The sequence below is a fragment of the Podarcis melisellensis genome (assembly GCF_964234715.1).
Source record: "Podarcis melisellensis genome assembly, chromosome: 3".
Lineage (NCBI taxonomy): Eukaryota > Metazoa > Chordata > Lepidosauria > Squamata > Lacertidae > Podarcis > Podarcis melisellensis.
The window spans coordinates 115353957-115375836 of NC_138530.1; the positions used below are offsets into that span (position 1 = coordinate 115353957).

Sequence of the window (21880 nt, forward strand, 5' to 3'; positions counted from 1 at the left end):
GAATTCTTTGCGGCCAAGACCGGGCTGCTGCCCGCGTGCTTTCAAAATGCAGTGTCCATGCAGCCTGTGCACGCGCTTCCCTTTTCACACACCTCCCTTACTGTCCGGAAAAATTAAAATTATCCCCACCTAGCCTGGGGTGGGGATAATCTTTCTCCTTCTACCCTGAAAAAAAAAACAACCCTTGGGCAGCAGGGAGGGAAACATAGAAATTTTTTTAAAAAAAACATAGGGAGGGAAACATAGAATTTTTTTTTTTAAAGTCTCCCCATTTCTATTCAAGCAACCAGAGGGGAAGCAGGATCCTGCACTGAACGGCCCTCGGTATGTCATCATAGTCAAAAGTACAAGTTAGAGCAGTGCAGAAAGCGTCTGTCAACCTGCCTGCCTGATTTAGGGACATTTCCCCTCATGTTTCCTCCCACTTCTTAACCTGCATGTGGAAGTTTCTGATCAGAACTGGATTTGTGCAGTTGTACAGAGCTCTCTTTTTCTTATATATCTCAATGGTGGAAGGAGGAGACCTGCCCTTCCCTCTTTGTTCTCCCAAGCGCTGCTGAATGTGTGGTGCCCTCAGAGGCACAATTCATTTTCAGGACTCCTATAAGAAGATTCAGAAGGTGGCTCTGACACTTTTGACTCACCAAACTTCTGCCGTGGAAAAACCATCTCAGCTTTTTGAGTTAGGCTATTGAGAATTGAGCTCTTAGACTTAACACGCCAGCTTAAATTTGTGAAAATCAAAGGTGTATAAGATAAATGGTTGAAACTTAGCTCCCCTCTATCATCTGAAGATGGTTGAAAGGACACCCTGTTGTGTTGTTTATGAAGAGATGGATACGAAATACTAAAGAGTATTATTTTCCCAAGTGATGCAGCCTTGGCCGCTCTGAGCGAGGTTAACCTTTCCAGACCCTTTATTTCCCTGGCAGATACTTGGGCTAGAAACCCCTTTACGCAAACTAGAATGAGATGGCTGTAGCTGTAAGGGACGCGGGTGGTGCTGTGGGTTAAATCACAGAGCCTAGGACTTGCTGATCAGATGGTTGGCGGTTTGAATCCCCACGATGGGGTGAGCTCCCGTTGCTCAGTCCCTGCTCCTGCCAACCTAGCAGCTCGAAAGCATGTCAAAGTGCAAGTAGATAAATAGGTACCGCTCTGGCGGGAAGGTAAACGGTGTTTCTGTGCGCTGCTCTGGTTGGCCAGAAGCGGCTTAGTCATGCTGGCCACATGACGCCAATAAAGCGAGATGAGCTTTATTTATTAAGCCTTGGCCGCTCTGAGCGAGGTTAACCTTTCCAGACCTTTTATTTCCCTGGCAGATACTTGGGCTAGAAACTCCTTTACGCAAACTAGAATGAGATGGCTGTACCTTTTAAGCAACAGGCATCTTTGAGCATGCACAGAGTATGCCGTCTGGCAATCCCAGCAGATAGGAGAGGCTTGTTGCTGCCCATCAGCTGTCATCCTCTTATGACAGGCTGCCATTCCTCAAGTACTTGAGGAAACTGAGTGGCCACACCTGGCTGGCACCAGGGGAGCTTGAGAACATAAGAAGCATAGAACTGTAGAGCTGGAAGGGACCCAGCAGATCATTTAGTCCAATCCCCTGCAATGCAGGAATATATGGCTGGCCCATCTGGGGATCAAACCTGCCACTGTGGCAATTTATTTGTTAAGAGGGAAAGGGAGCAGTTCTTCATAAGGATCAGAATAAATGTGGCTGAAATTGCGTCCTTGAAAGCACCATCCCAGATTTGGAAAACGGATACTAGGAGCCATAGGTGCAAACAGCATTTATTGTGGGTCAGGCTTTATTTTGGAGGCTAAGGGCAGAGTCGAGTTATCTGTGATGCAATTGGTCAGTTAGTTAAGTATTTTTATTGATTTATTTGATTTAGAGGGGGCAGCTCCCCCCCCCGCCTTCCTGGCTACGCCCATGCCAGGAGCCTGACACATTGTCTTGGGTGTGGTGATGCTTTCAAGAAAGCAATCCCCAATATTCATTTTCTTTCTTTTTATGAACTTTTATGGACTTCCAATCTATATAATGTGTTAAAGAAAGCAATAATATTTTGCTATCATCATAATAGCTTCTACGGATAAATATAATTCATACTTACCTCTTCTGGAGAAAATTAAAATTCAGCTTTGAAGACAGGAGCCTGGGATCGTTTTAGCAACACCATAGCTGTGTAGTAGAAAACAAATAGGGAATGCCTACATTTATTTTTCTCCCTTTCATTCAATTCCAGAAGTCTCACAACAAGCCCAAATTACCATGCTAGCGTTGAAATAAATGTCTGCCCTGATCAGTCGTGGTTGGTGCCATGGGGCAGAGCTGCACCCCCAATACAGGTGCTGCTGCAGCTTTCCTGGATGGGGCAGCGGTGAGATTGGGGCTTTGTGTGGACACAGGTGGGAGAGCTGGATTGGCTCCACCTGTGTGTCTGCACAGCCCCAACCTCACTCACCCCCTGCCCAGTTCAGGTGAACTGCAGGAATGTGGGTGTCATGGCTGATGAACACCATGCCCCTTCCTGGTGCACATATTTGCAGCCCTTACCGTCTAACACAGAGAATATTCATACGTTTGATTCCCTGCTGGCGGGGCCCTTGCACCCATGCAGATCCATTGGCTCTCGCCGGTCTGAAAAGCTCTACTTTAGAGCATTGGGACATGATATTGAAGTGGTGTTGTGGCATCTGAATATAGACTGCATTTTTAATCAAGACTTATATTGGCTTATATCTTGATCAGGTTCCTAAATTAAATGGGCTTAGATTTTCAAAGGTTTCATGCCAGGCAGAAAAAAACCTTGGCAAGAGGTTTTCTCCTAAGACAAGAGGGCCCCATTGATGGGAAATTACATATGCTGCCCCAAGGCTGAAAAAACACTATTAAGAATGGGTAAATAGTAAAATAATACCAATGTGCCTCCCAGTAAAATGAGCCATATCTTCTTCCTAAGGTTGAAAGGCCAAGAGCAAATGGTTTTGAAAAACAACTGGCTGGAGAAGGGGGGGAGTGTAAACAGGGGAAGAGACTTTTTCTTCACTTTTTATTTTGAGGCTGTAAACTGTTCCTTCCTTTTACTTTGAGGAGATTTATCCTTCTAAAAAGCTATATATGATAATGTATGAAATATATTAGCTTAAATATATTGGCTTAAATGTAATTATGCAAAGGATTTAAGAAATGCTAGATTCATAGAGTCATATTGCAATAGGAGACCAGAGGGGCAAATGAGCCTAGCCCCCCCTTGCCAGACAGGAGACGCCATCGAACACTTCTGATATATAGTTGTCAGGCATTTGTTTAAAAGACCCTCAAATGAAGGAGATCTTTCAATGTTGATGTGAACTCAAGATCCTTGACATCTGTTGAACATAAAAATGTAAGATTAAACATTTGTTTTAGAAGGCAATAGGGCAAGAGGTGAGCTGGTAATTAAGATTCCATGTAAGATATATTATTACTTATATGTCATATATATAGCTCTTTGTCTCCCTTATAAGGATAGGAGGATATGGGTGTATCTTTTTGTGATTAGTTATAGCAATCAGCCAATAGGAAATCCAACCAGGCTGATTGAACAGAGGCAGCCCCAGGAGGAGCAAAGGGGGCTGGATTAAGGGAATATAAGTGCTGGCCATAATGGCAGGAGGCAGGCCAGAGCTTGGTAACCATATACCACTGAGCCTCTCATTTATTTGTCTGACAAATAAATTATTATTTTAATTTCTCTGTTGCTGCGTTGAATATTTCATTCCAGCTAAGCGTTAACCACAAGCAGGGTGCTACATTTTATGGTGCCTGCGACTCGGATAAGTGGTCTGCTGGAACGCAGCCCCTTCGCCCTATTGGACAGGGTACAAGAGAGAGGATCTCTAAACTGCTTCCCAGCGCGCACTGGTAAATTTTTCCAGGGGGAACGCAGAAGTCTCGTCTGTCTGATACCCTGCCCACTGACGGCGACGGACCGGGGGGGGACCAGAGAAATAAACAGGCAACCAGCTAAGGGTAAGTGCACTAAGGGGTTTTGGCCCTCCAATTAATTGGGAGGAAGAGAAGTCCTGATCAAACTTCTGCGTCTCAGTAAAGGGGAACTGAGTACGCTAGGTGGCTGGGTACATCAGATGGTGATCTGGTGTAGGGCAAAGGGAAGATTGGGAGGTAGAGTGTGGTTGAAGTATCTAGTGCATTGCATGTGTGAGAAAGTACAATGTGTAGCTGACCTAAGTGTGGAGTGAGTACTACTTCGTTTCCCAGTAAGGCGTGTGTGTGAGTGACTGAGTGGATACTTCACAGGGCCATACAATGGGAGTTGGGGGTTCAAAGGGGGAAATACACCTCTTGAATGTATGTTAAATAATTTTAAGAAAGCCTTCTCAGGGGCATATGGAGTCAAAATGACACCAGAGCGCTTGAGAACGTTATGTGAATTAGGGTAGCCAAAACAAAGTACTGGATGGCCATCCCAGGGAACCTTTGATATAAATTTAGTAAGCAAACTTTGGTCTAACATCACCAAAGAAACTGGAGGGTGCCCAGAACAATTTTCATATATAGATTCCTGGCTGAGCACATTAAATAAAAAAAAAAAAATCCTCCATGGATAAGGGAATGCAAAGTCCAACGATGCAAATTATTGGCTGTAAAAGCCGAAGCTAGGAAAGGAATCTTGCCAAATAAACTTAAACCCATTTTTGAGGGACCAGAGGAAGAGGTGCTTCCACCTCCCCCCTATGCTCCACATCGAAGGGAGCCTAATCCAAACACTCCACCAGTTGTAACCCCAAGGCAAGAAACTGGAATGAATAATGGGAGTGGAGTCACAGAGCTTGATTCCTTGATAGATTATGATAAATATCTTCAGGAGGCATTGGAGTCCTATAATGAAGCCCAAGCAGAAGTGGTTATTCCACCTGTGAGTCCCAGTAGAACTCCATCTACAGTCTCTTTTAGTGGAACAACTGATTGCCTACCCCAAACCCCTGTACATCCAAGTCCTAGAGAATTATTACAGAAGTTACAGGGAGACCTTAATCGGTCAGCAAGCAATACAGCCAGGCGTATAAAGCTGCTAAAAGAACGCCTTGGGACAAATACCATCCCCTATGATTTGAGGCCCCTAGAGCAAAGTGAAGAAAAAGGTCACGTAGTAGCCCCTCTTAGAAGAGTATTTGATGCACTTGAGGAGCCTGTGCTGGTTAATGGGCAACCTGGACCACGGCCACCTCGAACTTCGACCCTGCAATGTATTCCATTCACAACTACAGATCTGATGAATTGGAAAACACCCCATCTTTCGCAGAAAAACCTCAGGCTATGATGGACTTGGTGACCTCAATAGTAATAGTCCTATTTGGACAGATTGTCGCCAGCTCCTGAATACTCTTTTCACCACTGAGGAAAGGAGAGACATAATTGAAAAGGCACAGATATATTTGCGTGAGCAGGCCAGAGTGGGAAATATTTATAATATTGACCATCATCTCCAGGACAACTTTCCCTTGGAAGATCCTAATTGGGATCCAAACAATGCAATTCACCTGGCCAGGCTTACTACCTACCGCCAGACACTTGTGCAAGGCATCTGCAGGGCATGCCAGAAGCCCACTAATATGTCTAAAGCAGGGGTGTCAAACTCAAATTCATCGGGGGGCCGCATCAACAGTTTGGTCACCCTCAAAGGGTCGGTTGTATCTGTAGGACTATGTGTCCACTCTTTATTTGTATGGTGCATGTATGGGGACATATTTATACTACTGCTGGCATTATATCACTCCGTTTCTCCTCTCTTCTACAATGGGAATAACCATGGCCTACCTCCTAGGATTGTTGTGAGATCACATTAAGTGTGTGCAGTCGGGTACTGCTGCTGCAAGGCTGAAAACAAGAAACCAGCTCCCTAAAATACAAGCTGGCAATAGCCCATTATGTGGGTCAGAGGCGGCTCTGGTGCAAGTTCAGCTTTTCTGCGGAGCTCAGAGAGGCATTTGCCACCCTAACCCACCACGCTCCGTTGGCCCCAGTGTCTGTTGCGTGTGCCCCCGGGGGGGGGGGATGATTGCCACGAGGCTTCCGGCAGGTGCTTCACCCAGGAGGGAGAGGGCCCAGCCTGCCTCCATCTCTTACGGCCCTGCACCCCAGGGACCAGGCCGGGCTGTGCCAAGCCTGCAAAGGAAAAGCACAGGCTGCTTTAATATCCCCATGTGCTTGCTGACCCATAACACTGTTTCGTGTTCGGTGCGCACCCACAAAAAGACTTAAGTTGTCACCTTTTGAGCTCCTGTATGGGAGGCCGCCCTCCTTTGTTCAGGATATTCCAACTGACCTCAAACAAATAGGAGACCATGTGACACAGGGACAAGTGCAATCTCTCCCGTGTTTTTGTCTCTCTCCCGTGTTTGTTTGTTTTTTTATCTTAACAGGTGGGCCCTCAAGCACACGCCGTGCAGCATTGCCAAGCCGATTCATCAGCTCCAGACTGGCATAGCATATGGGTGAAAGAGTGGAAACGTGATCCACTTGCACCTAAGTGGCGTGGACCTTACACCGTCCTGCTCTCTATTCTAACAGCGGTGAAGGTAGCTGAGGTGACCCCCTGGATTCATCACTCTCGTTTGAAAGAAGTCTGAAGGCAGTTGGACATGCAAAGGTGACCCCTCTAATCCTTTAAAACTGACTCTCTCCAAAAACCCCTGTATCTAGCCCTACCGGGAGCGGGTTAGGTCACGGGCAACATTTGACGACCGGCCTGCTGCAGCCACAACCTGGAAGCTGGCTGACCTGCGCACGCCTGAAGCTTGAGGAGCGTCTAAACCAGCAATTGTGAACGGGAAGATTCTCTTATACAATTGATTGACTGCCCCCTTGTGGAACAATTATAAGTGATATTACTCATTGGGGATCCTCGGGATATATGTTTTGGTCTTGGTGGTTCCCCATTTCTGTCACTGGGGGAATTATATTGGGACTAATAATTATTTGCTATCACAATAAGGTAATCTTTTGTGGAAGGAATGCATATGCTAGACATCAACATGATTTTATTATTAATCCTGATCCCTTGGGAAGGGGAAGGGTCCATGAATCTGACCAAATTTGCTAAATATGGATTCCGCCATGACCACAATATGTGGGTAGGCTTAGCTGAGATGATAGCCAATGTTGCAAATAGGACTAATTGCCTTGTTTGCTCTCTTGGGCCAGATGATTCAGAGGGAGGTATGCCCTTATTACCAATACCATTAAGTGCCATTGGTATGGTAAGCGAAATGCCACACCAAACAGAAGTACAGAATTTCCCCGGTTGGAACTCAACTAAACCAATACGAGTTATACCTGTGCAAGGGGAAATCTGTGTGCATAAATCATCAGATGCAGCTGACCCTACCATGATAGGCTCTTCTCATTGCCACTATACTTGGGATTATATTAAGAATAGTCAAACCTGGGCAAACGGTACTACGTATCGAACTCGGAATACCTTGCCCTGTGCACCTCCTTTTATTTATGCATGGAAAGTGGTGTGGAACATAACTGTGACAGAAAAAGGCAATCTAACATACTGCACTGTGAACTCTCTACCTCTTTTGATATTTTCGCCTTCTGTACTCCAAGTACCAAAAACCTCAGACCCGATGGTTGTGGTGGATATGTGGAGAATGGGCATACAAGAAACTCCCTTCCAAATGGAGTGGGACTTGTTTCCTGGGATGGGTATTACCACCAATGTGGATTATGCCCACTAGTTCAGCTAAGCAAACACGAAGGAATGCTGATATTTCTCGTATAGCAGGAGGAAGTACCCAAAGTTGGAGCGGTACTGATGATTGGCCGCCAGAGCGCATTATAGCCTATTATGATCCTGCCTCCTGGAATCCTGGTGAGCTCATACAAGGGGCACGGGATCCTATTTATAAACTAAACAGAATAATTCGATTGCAAGCAGTAGTGGAACTTGTAACCAATGCAACGGCCCAGAGTTTGAGACTTATTGCACAACAGTTGGATGAAAGTAGAGCCGCCATTATGCAGCTGAAAATGGGAATGGATTATGTACTTGCCAGGCAGGGAGGCCTATGTGGAGTCTTGAACTTGACAGGGAATGCCTGTTGCTTTAACATTTCTGATAATGGTGAGGCAATCCGTGTGTTGGCTACAAAGATGGAGAATATAGCACATGTCCAAGTATAAACATGGGAAGGATGGGATATGGGATGGCTCACCAATTGGTTACCTAATGTTGCGGGACTCAAAGGGATATTATTGTCTTGCTTGTTTTTCTTGACGGTAGTAATAATGGTTTTATGTATGGTGCCATGTATCATCTCATGTTTTAGAAGTACAATTAGCAAGATGATTTCGAATGAAACTCTACCTCATATCATGGCCCTATACAGAGCTTTACCTCAGGAATATGATGAAGATCAAGCTATCAAGGACGCTTGGTAAGCAAGGTCCTTGAGCTTGAAAGGGGGGAATGTGGCATCTGAATATAGACTGCATTTTTAATCAAGACTTATATTGGCTTATATCTTGATCAGGTTCCTAAATTAAATGGGCTTAGATTTTCAAAGGTTTCATGCCAGGCAGAAAAAAACCTTGGCAAGAGGTTTTCTCCTAAGACAAGAGGGCCCCATTGATGGGAAATTACATATGCTGCCCCAAGGCTGAAAAAACACTATTAAGAATGGGTAAATAGTAAAATAATACCAATGTGCCTCCCAGTAAAATGAGCCATATCTTCTTCCTAAGGTTGAAAGGCCAAGAGCAAATGGTTTTGAAAAACAACTGGCTGGAGAAGGGGGGGAGTGTAAACAGGGGAAGAGACTTTTTCTTCACTTTTTATTTTGAGGCTGTAAACTGTTCCTTCCTTTTACTTTGAGGAGATTTATCCTTCTAAAAAGCTATATATGATAATGTATGAAATATATTAGCTTAAATATATTGGCTTAAATGTAATTATGCAAAGGATTTAAGAAATGCTAGATTCATAGAGTCATATTGCAATAGGAGACCAGAGGGGCAAATGAGCCTAGCCCCCCCTTGCCAGACAGGAGACGCCATCGAACACTTCTGATATATAGTTGTCAGGCATTTGTTTAAAAGACCCTCAAATGAAGGAGATCTTTCAATGTTGATGTGAACTCAAGATCCTTGACATCTGTTGAACATAAAAATGTAAGATTAAACATTTGTTTTAGAAGGCAATAGGGCAAGAGGTGAGCTGGTAATTAAGATTCCATGTAAGATATATTATTACTTATATGTCATATATATAGCTCTTTGTCTCCCTTATAAGGATAGGAGGATATGGGTGTATCTTTTTGTGATTAGTTATAGCAATCAGCCAATAGGAAATCCAACCAGGCTGATTGAACAGAGGCAGCCCCAGGAGGAGCAAAGGGGGCTGGATTAAGGGAATATAAGTGCTGGCCATAATGGCAGGAGGCAGGCCAGAGCTTGGTAACCATATACCACTGAGCCTCTCATTTATTTGTCTGACAAATAAATTATTATTTTAATTTCTCTGTTGCTGCGTTGAATATTTCATTCCAGCTAAGCGTTAACCACAAGCAGGGTGCTACAGTGTGTTTAACATTTAATGTTTTATTATGTTTTTGTATATGTTGGAAACTGCCTAGCGTGGCTGGGACAACCCAGTCAGAATCATCATCATCATCATCATGGAATAAGACATTCCTATTTGCATGGGAGAAATGTTGGAGGGTATGGGACAGGTATAGGAGATAGCTAGTGCTCCGAAAGTGCAGGAACAGCTTCAGCTGGAATCCAAAGGAATAGGCACATTTTGCATATTTATAAAAAGTGGAACATGGAAGAAAACCATAGTTGCATCCCTTAAGAGGAGCAGGGCTTGTGGCTGCTGGTTTTTTCAGCGCCCAGGGTTGTTGGGTCACAAGGTTCATTGTGACATCTCCCTCTGCTGGCTCATTGGTCGCCAGAGCTCTAGAAGGCCTGGGGATCTCCTATGCTTGCATCATTCTGCGCTGGTGAGAGCAGAGAGAGCATGTAAGTAGGATTTCTTTCAGCATATCGGATCCTCTTCATTGAGGGTCCACGTTGCGCACAGGCCATAGGTGCAGCCCCCCTCCCTTGGGAGTGGTGGTGTGATCGAGGGGGGCCTTTAAAAGGCAGTGGTGCGGCGTTGGGGGGGGGGGTTACCTAGGTTTGCGCTGCCAAACACTTGCCCTCGATTTAGATGTGTGCTCTGGCCTTGCTCTGGACTTCGTTGGTCGCCTGTTTTGGAACAGGAGCCGAGTAGGATTTTTTTTCTATTTGGCAAATTGGTACTGGCCTCTTGGTTTTTGCCTACCTCTTAGCAATTGTCACAACTTTGTAAGGTTTGGCGGTTAGGCATTGGCTTAGTGAAATGTGGGGGAGGGGAGGTGCAGCCGTTACCTGCCCCTCCAGGTACAAGGGTATTCCGGTAAAGGAATCCGTGAGTCCGGATCTCATCCAAAGTCTGCTTGGGAGGCTAGGGCCATGCCAGGACCCAGCGGGAGCCCCGGGGTGAGTTTCAGTTGGTCACCATTGATGGAGCTCCAGACACGCTGAGAAGCTCCACAGCAAGAATGCAAGGAGAAGCATAAAATAAAGGTGATTAAAACCTATTTAATGATTTATGGACTGGAGGAAGGTCGTGGAGGGAAGTTACAATTATTTTTAGGAAAGGCTGGCCTTATGAAATACAAGATATAATAAGAGAGGGAGATGGTCGATGCTTAATAATTGTAATTAAAACAGAAGGGACAGAAATAGCAACAGTAAATGTCTATGCCCCAAACACTGATGACCATAAGTTTATTCACAATTGCTTTAAGAGATTAAGCTTCCTATCATATCAGCAGTTGATAATGGGTGGAGACTTTAATGAAATTTTAGATCCACAGATGGATACCACATCAGTAGCCAGGAAAAAAAGGACAAAGGTTAGAGAGACAATTAATAACTATATGATAACAGTGGAATTTACTGGATCCTTTTAATATATCATTCTTAAATGGAAAAAAACTTCATAACCCAAGAAACACAAATATATTTTAAAAATAACTACAAATCTCTTCCCAATATATTTGTCTTAGACTTAGTAGGCTGAACTCAATTTTTTGAGCTAGTATATTATTCAGTTCTAATGTTAGTTGTATTCTTTCATATGTAGCATTAGATGGGAACAGGGTGAAAGACCGACAAAAATTCTAGCTAATCGTCTAAAACAAAAGAAAGTGAACCAAATAATACCCTTAATAAGAAATGAAAATAACATCGCAGCGACTTCATCAATAGATATCAATAAAGATCTTTTTTAATTCTACAAAAAATTATATGAATGCCCCCAAAATATATCAGAGATGGAGAACTTCTTTCAAGATATCAAATTACCAACTATTGAAGAAGATAAAAAAGATATGCTGTCAGCACCCCTAAATATATTAGATATTGAGAATGGTATAGAAACAATGGAGAATGGGAAATCACCTGGACCAGACGGTTTTCCTATGGAATGGTATAAAATATTCAAAAATCTACTAGTCCCCAGACTTCTAGAAGTCTATAAGGAAATAGCTCATAAAGGTATATCTGCTACAACATTCAATGAAGCTTTAATAATGATTATACCAAAACCTAACAAAGACCCTACTAAATGTGCAAATTATAGACCAATATCATTAATGAATGTGGATGCAAAGATCTTGAATGTAATATTGGCAGCAAAATTGCAAAAAGTTATTCAAGACTTGATAGCTAATAATCAAACAGGTTTTATAAAAACAAGACAAGGTACAGATAACATCAGATTAACAATAGATTTGATAAACTTAAACAAAGATGAAGAGGAGTTTATGATATTGCCATTAGATGCAGATAAGGCTTTTGACAGAATATATAAAGAATTCATAGGGTTTGTGTTACGTAAATTTGGTTTCCCTATAGAATACTGTAATTGGATTAAAATGAGTTATAAAACCCCAACATCTCTAATTGTTACAAATGGAAGAATTTCGAATTTGATTAGTTTAAATCGTTGAGGAACGAAGCAAGGATGTCCTCTTTCTCCATTATTATTTAATCTCTGCCTGGAACCATTAACAAGAGCAATAATTCAGGATGAGCATATCAAGGGTGTAAAACACAACAAAGATAATTACAAAAGTGTATTATTTGCGGATGATATCCTTTTATTTATTACAAAACCAGAAGATACAATTCCAAAAATAAAAACCTATAGCAGAATATCGGGATATTCTATAAATTGGATAAAATCAGAGATTTTACCAATTGGGTCAAGTGCTACATTGGTGTGAGGTGAGGATATTTATAGCAAGAGTAATAAAAAAATTGTTATTTAGCAGAATTAAATTTAATTCTAAGTTATATTCTGGAAACGTGGGAGATTACAAGGCGTAAAAAAAAAATATGGATGTACTGTTCTATGTTAGAAGCAAAAAAAACTTGTTTTGATGAATTGGAAGAGCCGCAAAAAGATTCCATTGAGCACATGAATTGATAATATGGACAGACTAGCTACATACGAACGAATTGCATGTCAATGCAAATTAAGAATGGATAAATATGAAGAAATCTGGAAGGAATATTTAAGCAATAAGGCGGAAAACGGTGGGAAGTAGGGGGAGGAGAGAGAGGCGGGGAAATATTGTTAAAAAGGTGTAGTCCTAGGTATATCAGTGTATCCAAATCTGAATTGTCAAACTGTGTTATTAGTGTTATTATGGTTTTTGTTGTATGTGTCTTTTGCGATTGTTGTTTGTATTGAAAAAAATTATTAAATAAATTTAAAAAACAACCATTGATGGAGCGCCCTCCGTTGGTGGCTTACTCTTCCAGACTTCCTACAAGGCAGGCAGGAGTTATTGCCAATGCCTAAGCCAGGCATGCCCAAAGTCCATTTTTTCAGGGTCCTAATCCGGTTAAATCTGGCCCCTGTGTCAGTTGATTTCCTCAAGCTCAACAACTTTGGTCAGCCCTTCACTTCCTCAAATCTGGACCTCTGAAAAAAGTTTGGACACCACTGACCTAAGCCAGTACCACCCACATTGCTGTACTCAATAAAGTTGTGGCCTAAATTTTGCCCATTAACCTTCAGAGTCAAATTCTGTCTCAAGGTGTTCTTCTTATTCTAGGGGGTGCGCCGGGCTCTTGATGCGCAAGTGAATTCTGTGGTGATAGGGAGCTTAGAGGCATGAATGCAAAAACCAGTTTCGGGACGTAGATCAGGAGAGGACTAACTGTGAGCCCCATTTCTAACATTTTTCTCTTTCCTTGTTAGGCTTTCAAGACTGAGAAGAGTGATTTCGCGCATGGCGAAAAGAAATAAAGTGTGCCCTCTCCCCGAGTCCTCCCCCCCGCCCCCCGCCTGCCCCCCCGCCTCCCCCTGTGGACCCCTTTTCAAGAGGACCACAAAGGTAAAACCTTTCAGCAAATAGTAGTTGATTCCAGTCCCTCAGATTTCTCAGGAAAGGTCTCTGGATGAGGCCTATTTTGAGCTTTAGATCATCATAGCCCATGTGGCTCTTTGTTTCCCTGTAGGCTCCACGGACTTCCTTGGCTCCTCAGGCGAAACAGAAAGAAAGCAATCCTGAAGGTAATGTCTGTTTCTGTGGATGTGTTCAGAAAGTCTCTCTCTCTGGGTGTAAGAAGCCTCTCTAACTGGCAGCCTTCTCTTCTTTTCCTTTCAGAAGAGCTCGTCCTGGAAGACCTGGAGGAAGAGGGGTAAGAGACTGGGCGGCATTGGGGCAGCTTTATCAATCGTTAACAGTTCTTGGCTGTTGTAAAGTTTTGCTTTTGTGTCTTTCCTTGAAGGTGAAAGCTGGCGGAGATGAAGATGTAGCTCAGCGTTGTCTTGCTGCCCTCTAAGCATGCGCCGCCCCAGGCCAAGGCCATTTGATAGCCCAGCAGAGGAAGCAGCACGTGGCAGGTATTGTGGGAAATGCTGTGGTCCAGAGCATCTCTCCAGGGCTCTGCACCAACTCCCTGTGGCCCTGCTCCTCTGGCAGCGCATAAGGAATGTGTTGGTCCATGTGTGTGACTAGAGAGATGTTTTCGATGATGGAATGGCCCAGATTAAAAAAGCTGTGAACCTCACTATGGGAAGTCAGTCTCTCAGCCTGATTTCCTTCACTGAGGGGCAAAGGGGTGGGGATTATAAGCTAAATCATCACTGAGTTCTGTGCAGGAAAACCAGGAGAAAAAGACAACAAATTTAAAAATAAAACCTGAATAAATATCTAAGGGCGGAGGGAAGCCAGAAGCAGCCACAACACATATTTTGCTCCTTTATATTCTCAGATGGGGCGCTGCTGAGAGTGCTGCATGAGCCAGAGTTGTGCTTAGTTTGTACTAGAAGTTGGCTTTTAGTAGTGTAGCTCCAGCCCTCTGGAATCCATTCCCAGCTGGAATTCGACAGGTGCCTAGCATCATAATGTTTAGGTGTCTTCTTGAAGATGTTTTATTTAGGAAAGCTCTCCCTAATGTATAACCCAGTAAGTCATCTGTAGGATCTGTACCATTCTGCCAGCAATTACCATCACCATCTGTTACTTGGGTATGGCCTGGAAGGTTCATAAAACCTCTCATGAGATGCAGAACTTCAACAGGTCTTCAAATGCAGCAAAGGTGGAAAAGAAATTGACATTGGTGGGTATGTGGTGTTGTGAGCAGAGTATTTTTGTATTTTAAAGAGCAATAGGAACACAGTGTTCCTTTGACTCAGACATTGATTCTGTCCCTACAGATTGAAAATTATTGTCAAAATATTGGGGAAATGCCAAAGCACTTATGGATGCTATGGACTGGGCTGTTTGTGTGTGTTTGCCTTCATATATGGTTTGTGTTCCATTTGAGTTGCAGACATTGAGCAACTCCTCTGTTTTTCAGTTGTTAGATTCATTGGTATGAGAGCTTATTGTATTAATGCGAAATAATATTAATATTCAAAATATTTATACCCCACCCATCTGGTTGGGTTTTCGCAGCCACATACATACTGGGGACTAACTTAATAATGAGCCTGTATACTGTAAGACTCTCAGATCTTGCAATACATGGGCTCATAGAGGAACCATGTGGTATATATATTGCTATTGTATGAGATGCTGAGGTCCTGGCATATTTTCTTCTATAGGACTATAATTTGAAACAGGTGACATTCCATTATGATGTAAAGCATCTGATAAACACAAAGGATGCTGTTCTTAATTTCTTATCCTGGTCTTGTGTTATTTTTTACCGCTAGAGGGCTGCTGTACTGCAGAGGATACTGCTTTTGGGTCTTAGGATAAAATGAATGGACAGCCTAAAATAAAAGCAAGAGCCAATTGTTTAAATATCTCTTAAATGTTGAAGCACTAATCCTTCATTTCTCTCTCACCGATTTGAAATAACAGATAGAGAAGGAGAAAATATAAAAAGCCAGCCAGTAACTAGTTGTAAATGGTTGTTTTTACAGATGGCTGTACTGATCAGTGTGGGATTCTTCAGCGCATGGACACCATATGCCGCAGTCAGCTTCTGGTCAATATTTCACTCCAGTGAATCCAGTGAATGTTGCCTTGTCTTTTTGCTAAACCCTCAACAGCCCACAACCCTTTTCATTTACTATACTTTCAGCAAAACCTAAGTGCCTCCAGTGCTGCTGTGGTCAGAAAGTTTACTTTAGCACCAAGCATACCACCAATTGGCATGTGTCAGTGATTTGGACAGGATGGGATAACGCACACATTTCTTCATTCAGAAAGACAGACAGTGGAGAAGTTCCAAATCCATCTGCTGCAGCTGCAGAAGTCTTATTTGAAAGCGTTGCTCCAAAGTCCAGATCATGAAGTCTCCCAGGGAAACACTGCAAAGGCAGTAATTCCTAGGAAGTTTATAACAAACTGCTTGCAGGATAATTCTGAGGTCTCTGTTTTTTTAAAAAAGACCTGCCAGCAAGAAATGAGGAATCTCAAGGAATTTTGAACACATGGACTAAATTAGAATTTGCTATATTAATAGCTGGTAGAGGAGGTATTTATGCAATTAAAAGAGATTGTAATGTTAGTGAACTTGGCATTTGTTTTTGTGCTTTTGTTGGACTGTATGGGATGCTGAGCTCAGGTCTCAATGATGGAGTCTCAAGAGGCACAGGCGTCTTGAAGAATAAGAAAAGACCTTTGCTTAACGGGCTGTTAACACCTCCCCCTTCAATAAGGCTGTTGAGCAAGAACCTTACAAAAAATGGACTTTTCATAAAAGGGTGGCTCTATTCGTCTTGTGCATGTCATCTCAGTAAAGGATTCGTGAGGTCACAGAACTACCAGGGGTAGGAAATTGATATTTGTCAATCTGGCAAGCAAACAAAGCTAGGGCAACGAGACTGGACCGAAAGGGCAAGAGGCATTTGAACGAACAGTATGAAACAGCAGGACAAAATTTCACCATCTTTCTGTATCAGTAACATTTATTTTAAATTGTAATTTGCATTTCCAAAGATCTGAAGTGTATTTCAGATATAATGCAGTCTTATATGCAAAATTTTAAAATTTACTCGTTTCATTTAGATTCTTTGATAGATTTTACATATGTATGTAATAATATTATAGATAATTTCCCACTTTCTTAGAAAGCATAAAGCAACACCAGACATTGTAGATGATTTCGCATCAGTTCCTTCTTTTTATCAACAGATCACAATGCATCAACACAAACTGTAAGATTCACCATGAGATACAAAGTTTGTTATGAGACAGAGGTTTACACAGATTGCTGCCTATTATCCAAGCATTTCTCAATATCTTCAAGAACTTGGACAGCTGCCTTTGGGATTCGGGTTCCAGGGCCAAATATATTGGAAACACCAGAGTCATACAAGAAGTCATAATCCTGTGCAGGAGAAAAAGAGACATAAAACATGCATGCAAACTTTGTAAAGTAAAATTCTGCAGAACACATGCTAAAAGAGCAGGGTTTTGCGATGGCAAGTGAGGAGGTAGCACACATGGAGAAGGGAAAATAACTTAGTACAGTCGTACATCGGAAGTCAAACAGAATCCATTCCAGAAGTCTGTTCAACTTCCAAAACGTTCAACTTCCAATGCGCAGCTTCTGATTGGCTGCAGGAAGCTCCTACAGCCAAGTGGAAGCACCGTCGGATGTTCGGCTTCCAAAAGAACATTCAAAAACTGGAACACTCACTTCTGGTTTTTGATCATTTGGGAGCCAGAACATTTGACTCCCAAGCCATTCGGGAGCCGAGGTACGACTGTATGCTAGCTATGGGGAAAAGCAGTGATGCTGTCACCTGTGCAAACTCTGCCATGTGTGCAAAGTCCTAGTGACTACAGGTTCAAGCAATCTCTGCTCTAGGTGTTATCCTATCTAACATAAAGAATGAAATCATCAAAAGTGGTGAACATTTTCACCTCTGCTGCAAGACAACCAGAGACTTGTGGCTCTATACGAATCTTTTGCCAGGTTTAACAATTACCGTATACCAAGGTCAAGAGATTCGAAGCAGAAAAGCAAATTCTACCCCACTCCACTCTCCATTTCCCTCTCCAGCCCTTTCTTCCCTTCTTCCTAACTGTTTAAACCAATTCATGAACCAAGAACTTCTACATTGACCACTAATAATGAAACATATGTTCTGGATATTTTCCCACATTTATTATGCTATTTTTGTGATATACAAATGACATAAGAAAACTTGGTACAGTATACAGTGTACCTCTAGTTACGAACTTCATTCATTCCGGAGGTCCGTTCTTAACCTGAAACTGTTCTTAACTAGAGGCGTGCTTTCGCTAATGGGGCTTCTTGCTGCTGCGCCAGCACACAATTTCCATTCTCATCCTGGGGCAAAGTTCTCAACTTGAGGTAACTCCACATTAGCGGAGTTTGTAACCTGAAGCGTTTGTAACTCGAGGTACCACTGTACTCATTTGTATAACATTATTCTTGTTTATAACGCCCCACCACCCCCTGGAAAAAAACAAAATTCTGGAAGAAGAAAAAATTATATACCGTATTTTTCGCTCTATAAGACATACCAGACCACAAGATGCACCTAGTTTTTGGAGCAGGAAAAAAAGAAAAAAAAATTATTCTGAATCTCAGAAGCCAGAACAGCAAGAGGGATCACTGCGCAGTGAAAGCAGCAATCCCTCTTGCTGTTCTGGCTTCTGGGATAGCTGCGCAGCCTGCATTCGCTCCATAAGACACACACACATTTCCCCTTACTTTTTAGGAGGGAAAAAGTGAGTCTTATAGAGCAAAAAATACGGTATATTCTATGTCAGTAAAGGAAACTAGTCCCTTTTTTCTTCATTTCTTAAGATGTTTATGAATATTTTTAACTTTAAAAAGTGATTTTTAAATTATTTGATTATATTGGCAGTTTTAGAAAGCTTTTAGGAGGCTGCTTTTCAACTGCGTTGTTCTGTGAACCCTAAACCTGTAAACTACAACGCTTTCCAAAATTTGCTGAAGGATTTCCACATTTCAATAGCTAGATGTTATTTTAAAAGCCTTTCAATGGTGTTCATTTGCCTGGAGGAGGAGGAGGAGGAAGTAGATGGAGACCCCACCTCACTGGGAACAATTTAATCATCTCACAACAAGCCAACTTGTGATGGCGGTGCGCAGTACCTGGGGAGGGATGACGCCTCCACACATGACGAGAATGTCTGGGCGGCCAAGGGCATGCAGCTCTTTGAGGAGTTCAGGAACAAGCGTTTTGTGGCCAGCAGCCAAGGTGCTCACCCCCACGCAATGCACATCCGCATCTACCGCCTGCTGGGCCACTTCACGGGGTGTCTAGGAAGAGAAAGCAAAGGAAGTGTCAAACAATATGGGAAAGAAGAATGCATAAAGCCTAACACTGCATGCAGACCCAGGCTTCTTTTTTCATAGAGAAGAGCGACAAGAAAACACTAGGCACCAGCATGTACCGCTGAAGGCTGCTACTAGCATTGAGGTTAGACAATACAGTGGTACCTCGGGTTACATACACTTCAGGTTTCAGACTCTGCTAACCCAGAAACAGTACCTCGGGTTAAGAACTTTGCTTCAGGATGAGAACAGAAATCGCTTGTCGGTGACACGGCGGCAGTGGGAGGCCCCATTAGCTAAAGTGGTGCTTCAGGTTAAGAACAGTTTCAGGTTAAGAACAGACCTCTGGAACAAACTAAGTACTTAACCCGAGGTACCATTGTATGGGTGCCCAGAAAGTAGAGTACAGAGAGGAATATAACCACCTAACCCACTGCATCTTCCAACTCGGGAATCTGTAAAATCATCCCAGTACAACATATTCTGGTTGTTACCTTTGGTGTGAACAGGAAATTGAAACAATAGCTGCATGTTTTTTTTACAAAATCGTTTTACAAATTACGTAATAAATTGCTTAAAAGCCCGAGGCCCTCAAAGCTGTATACAAAAATATATTCAAAAAATAAATAAAACCATTCCTACAGATGACTTAGTGGGAGCCTAGAGCTTGCCGATCAGAAGGTCGGCATTTCAAATCCCCGCAACGGAGTGAGCTCCCGTTGCTCGGTCCCAGCTCCTGCCCACCTAGCAGTTTGAAAGCACGTCAAAGTGCAAGTAGATAAATAGGTACCACTCCGTTGGGAAGGTAAATGGCGTTTGCATGCACTGCTCTGGTTTCGCCAGAAGCGGTTTAGTTATGCTGGCCACATGACGCCAATAAAGCGAGATGAGCTTTATTTATTAAGCCTTGGCCGCTCTGAGCGACCAACGTTGTCTGCGGACAAACGTTGGCTCCCTTGGCCAGTAAAGCGAGATGAGCGCCGCAACCCTAGTGTCCTAGTGGACCTAACGGTCAGGGGTCCCTTTACCTTTATCCTTTATTCAAGCATCAGACATTTTAACTGGTAGGAGAAGCAAGCAAGCAAGCAAGCAAGCAAGAAGCAAGCAAGCAAGCAAGCAAGCAAGCAAGCAAATAAAAATTTGAATGGAAGAGACTAAATACCTGGAAGAGTGGGCCTATATCCACATCAAACCCTAGGTCAGCAAATCCCGTAGCAATCACTTTGGCTCCTCTGTCATGGCCATCTTGGCCCATCTTTGCAACAAGAAGACGTGGTCTCCGACCTTCACGTTCCACAAACTTGTTAACTCTGAATTTAGAATTTGCATTTTTAAGGGTATCTTGACAGCTGTGACTACCACAAAAAGTCTATTTTTAAAGATTTATTTATATGCATTTGAATTCTATTAGTAGTATGGAGTTTTATGTGTATATGGAAATTTTATAATCTCTCTCTCTCATTTACCTTCCTTTTGGTAATGATGAAATTGAATCAAATCAGGAACAAAAGGAAAAACAGGGAATACATTAAAATAACAAAAAAATTATAGTGACTCCTAAGATAATAAAATTATGCTGAGCTTGCTTTATTTATTTCATAAAAGCAATAAAATTAGCAGTAAAAAGAACTAAAAACAACCTTTTCAAAACATTGAAAAAATAAAATCAGCGATACGCTAAACACAGATTAAAACACACATCACCATTCTCTTGGGTCGGTCTCTCAAAACAAGCATGTTTTTACCAAACAGAGTAACAGAGGTGCTTGCCTGATGTCACTAGGAAAGGAGTTCTCAAATGTAGATGTGGCTACGCTGAAGGATATTATTATTAACAAGTATTATGTGGTACCCGTAACCATGCCAGTTCTGCAGAATGAAGTGGCTGAGTGGGAAAATATGGGTTACAGCAACCTTGCAGGTGAACTGGTCCCAAGGTGTTAAGGGCTTTATATACTACTAGTAACACCTTGAACGCAGCCTGGTATTTTATCAGGTTCTCAGGTTGGCTTATAAAGGGGATAAAATAATGTAATCCCCCAATTAAAAATGGAGAAGATAAAAGAAATGCAGAAATTACAGAGGGCAGTATAAAATGAATACCTCCCATCAGTGCTAGGATTTCTGCCTGTGAGATAGGCTTCCCTCCTCTGCCTCTTGTGCCCCCCTTAATCTGCTCTGGAGGGAAGGGGGCACAGCTGACAGGAACTAGCATTAGTGCAGTAAATTTGAGAAGTGTAAGAAATTCTGTGAAATACAAACTACTGTATAGTTTAAATACTCTAAAACTTTGGAAGTGAGATGGGACATACGTTCGTAGCATGCAAAAAATTGTAAGCCTGATAGCACACCATCTGATTTAATCCATTCCATAGAAACAGCACACCTTACCTGTTGATTGCTTGAGCAATTTCGTCACTCTCCCCAAACTCCTGACGGTAAGCTCCACTCACCATGCGGTCACTGGCTTTGTGTTCACCAAACACCTTTTTCATTGCATCCGTTATTTCACCAACTGTACATCTGAAAAAATGTATGCGGCCCAAACATTAAGGTTGGGTAAACACACCTCAACAGAAAGAAATAAAAACTCAGCACCTATTTCAATGGCACTTGCCTCAATAGTTTCATATTACAATAATCTAAGCACAGCAAATTAATCTCAACTTTCCCCAATTCCGCAATATTGGAAGTTTAAAAAGGTTAGGGACCCCTGACAGTTAAGTCCAGTTGCAGACAACTCTGGGGTTGTGGCGCTCATCTTGCTTTACTGGCCGAGGGAGCAGGCAGTTTTTCTGGGTTATGTGGCCAGCATGACTAAGCCTCTTCTGGCGAACCAGAGCAGCGCACAGAAACGCTGTTTATCTTCCCGCCGGAGTGGTACCTATTTATCTACTTGCACTTTTACGTTCTTTCAAACTGCTAGGTTGGCAGGAGCTGGGACCGAGCAATGGAAGCTCACCCCGTCGCGGGGATTCGAACTGCTGACCTTCCAATCAGCAAGCCCTAGGCTCTGTGATT

The 21880-nt window shown here is 42.6% G+C and overlaps 1 protein-coding gene and 1 long non-coding RNA gene across 10 annotated transcripts in view; one reads left to right on the forward strand and one right to left on the reverse strand.

The window, feature by feature from the left end:
• Positions 1 to 16095, forward strand: part of LOC309367292 — a 38562-nt gene extending 22467 nt beyond the window's left edge. For all 4 annotated transcript variants that reach the window (XR_014166994.1, XR_014166995.1, XR_014166996.1 and 1 more), the window contains one exon: positions 13323 to 16095. This is a non-coding gene — a long non-coding RNA (uncharacterized lncRNA). The remainder of the gene's footprint in view (positions 1 to 13322) is intronic.
• Positions 1 to 21880, reverse strand: part of LOC309366998 (methylmalonyl-CoA mutase, mitochondrial) — a 43608-nt gene that overhangs the window by 10512 nt on the left and 11216 nt on the right. For 5 of the 6 annotated variants that reach the window (XM_081906176.1, XM_081906178.1, XM_081906177.1 and 2 more), the window contains exons 10-12: positions 21251 to 21382; positions 20022 to 20169; positions 18677 to 18844 (exon numbers count right to left, since the gene is read on the reverse strand). In XM_081906176.1, the coding sequence (XP_081762302.1) occupies positions 18677 to 18844; positions 20022 to 20169; positions 21251 to 21382 (448 nt within the window). Of the gene's footprint in view, positions 1 to 16460; positions 16913 to 18676; positions 18845 to 20021; positions 20170 to 21250; positions 21383 to 21880 lie in introns of those variants that run through there. The other variant, XM_081906180.1, reaches the window with a different exon arrangement.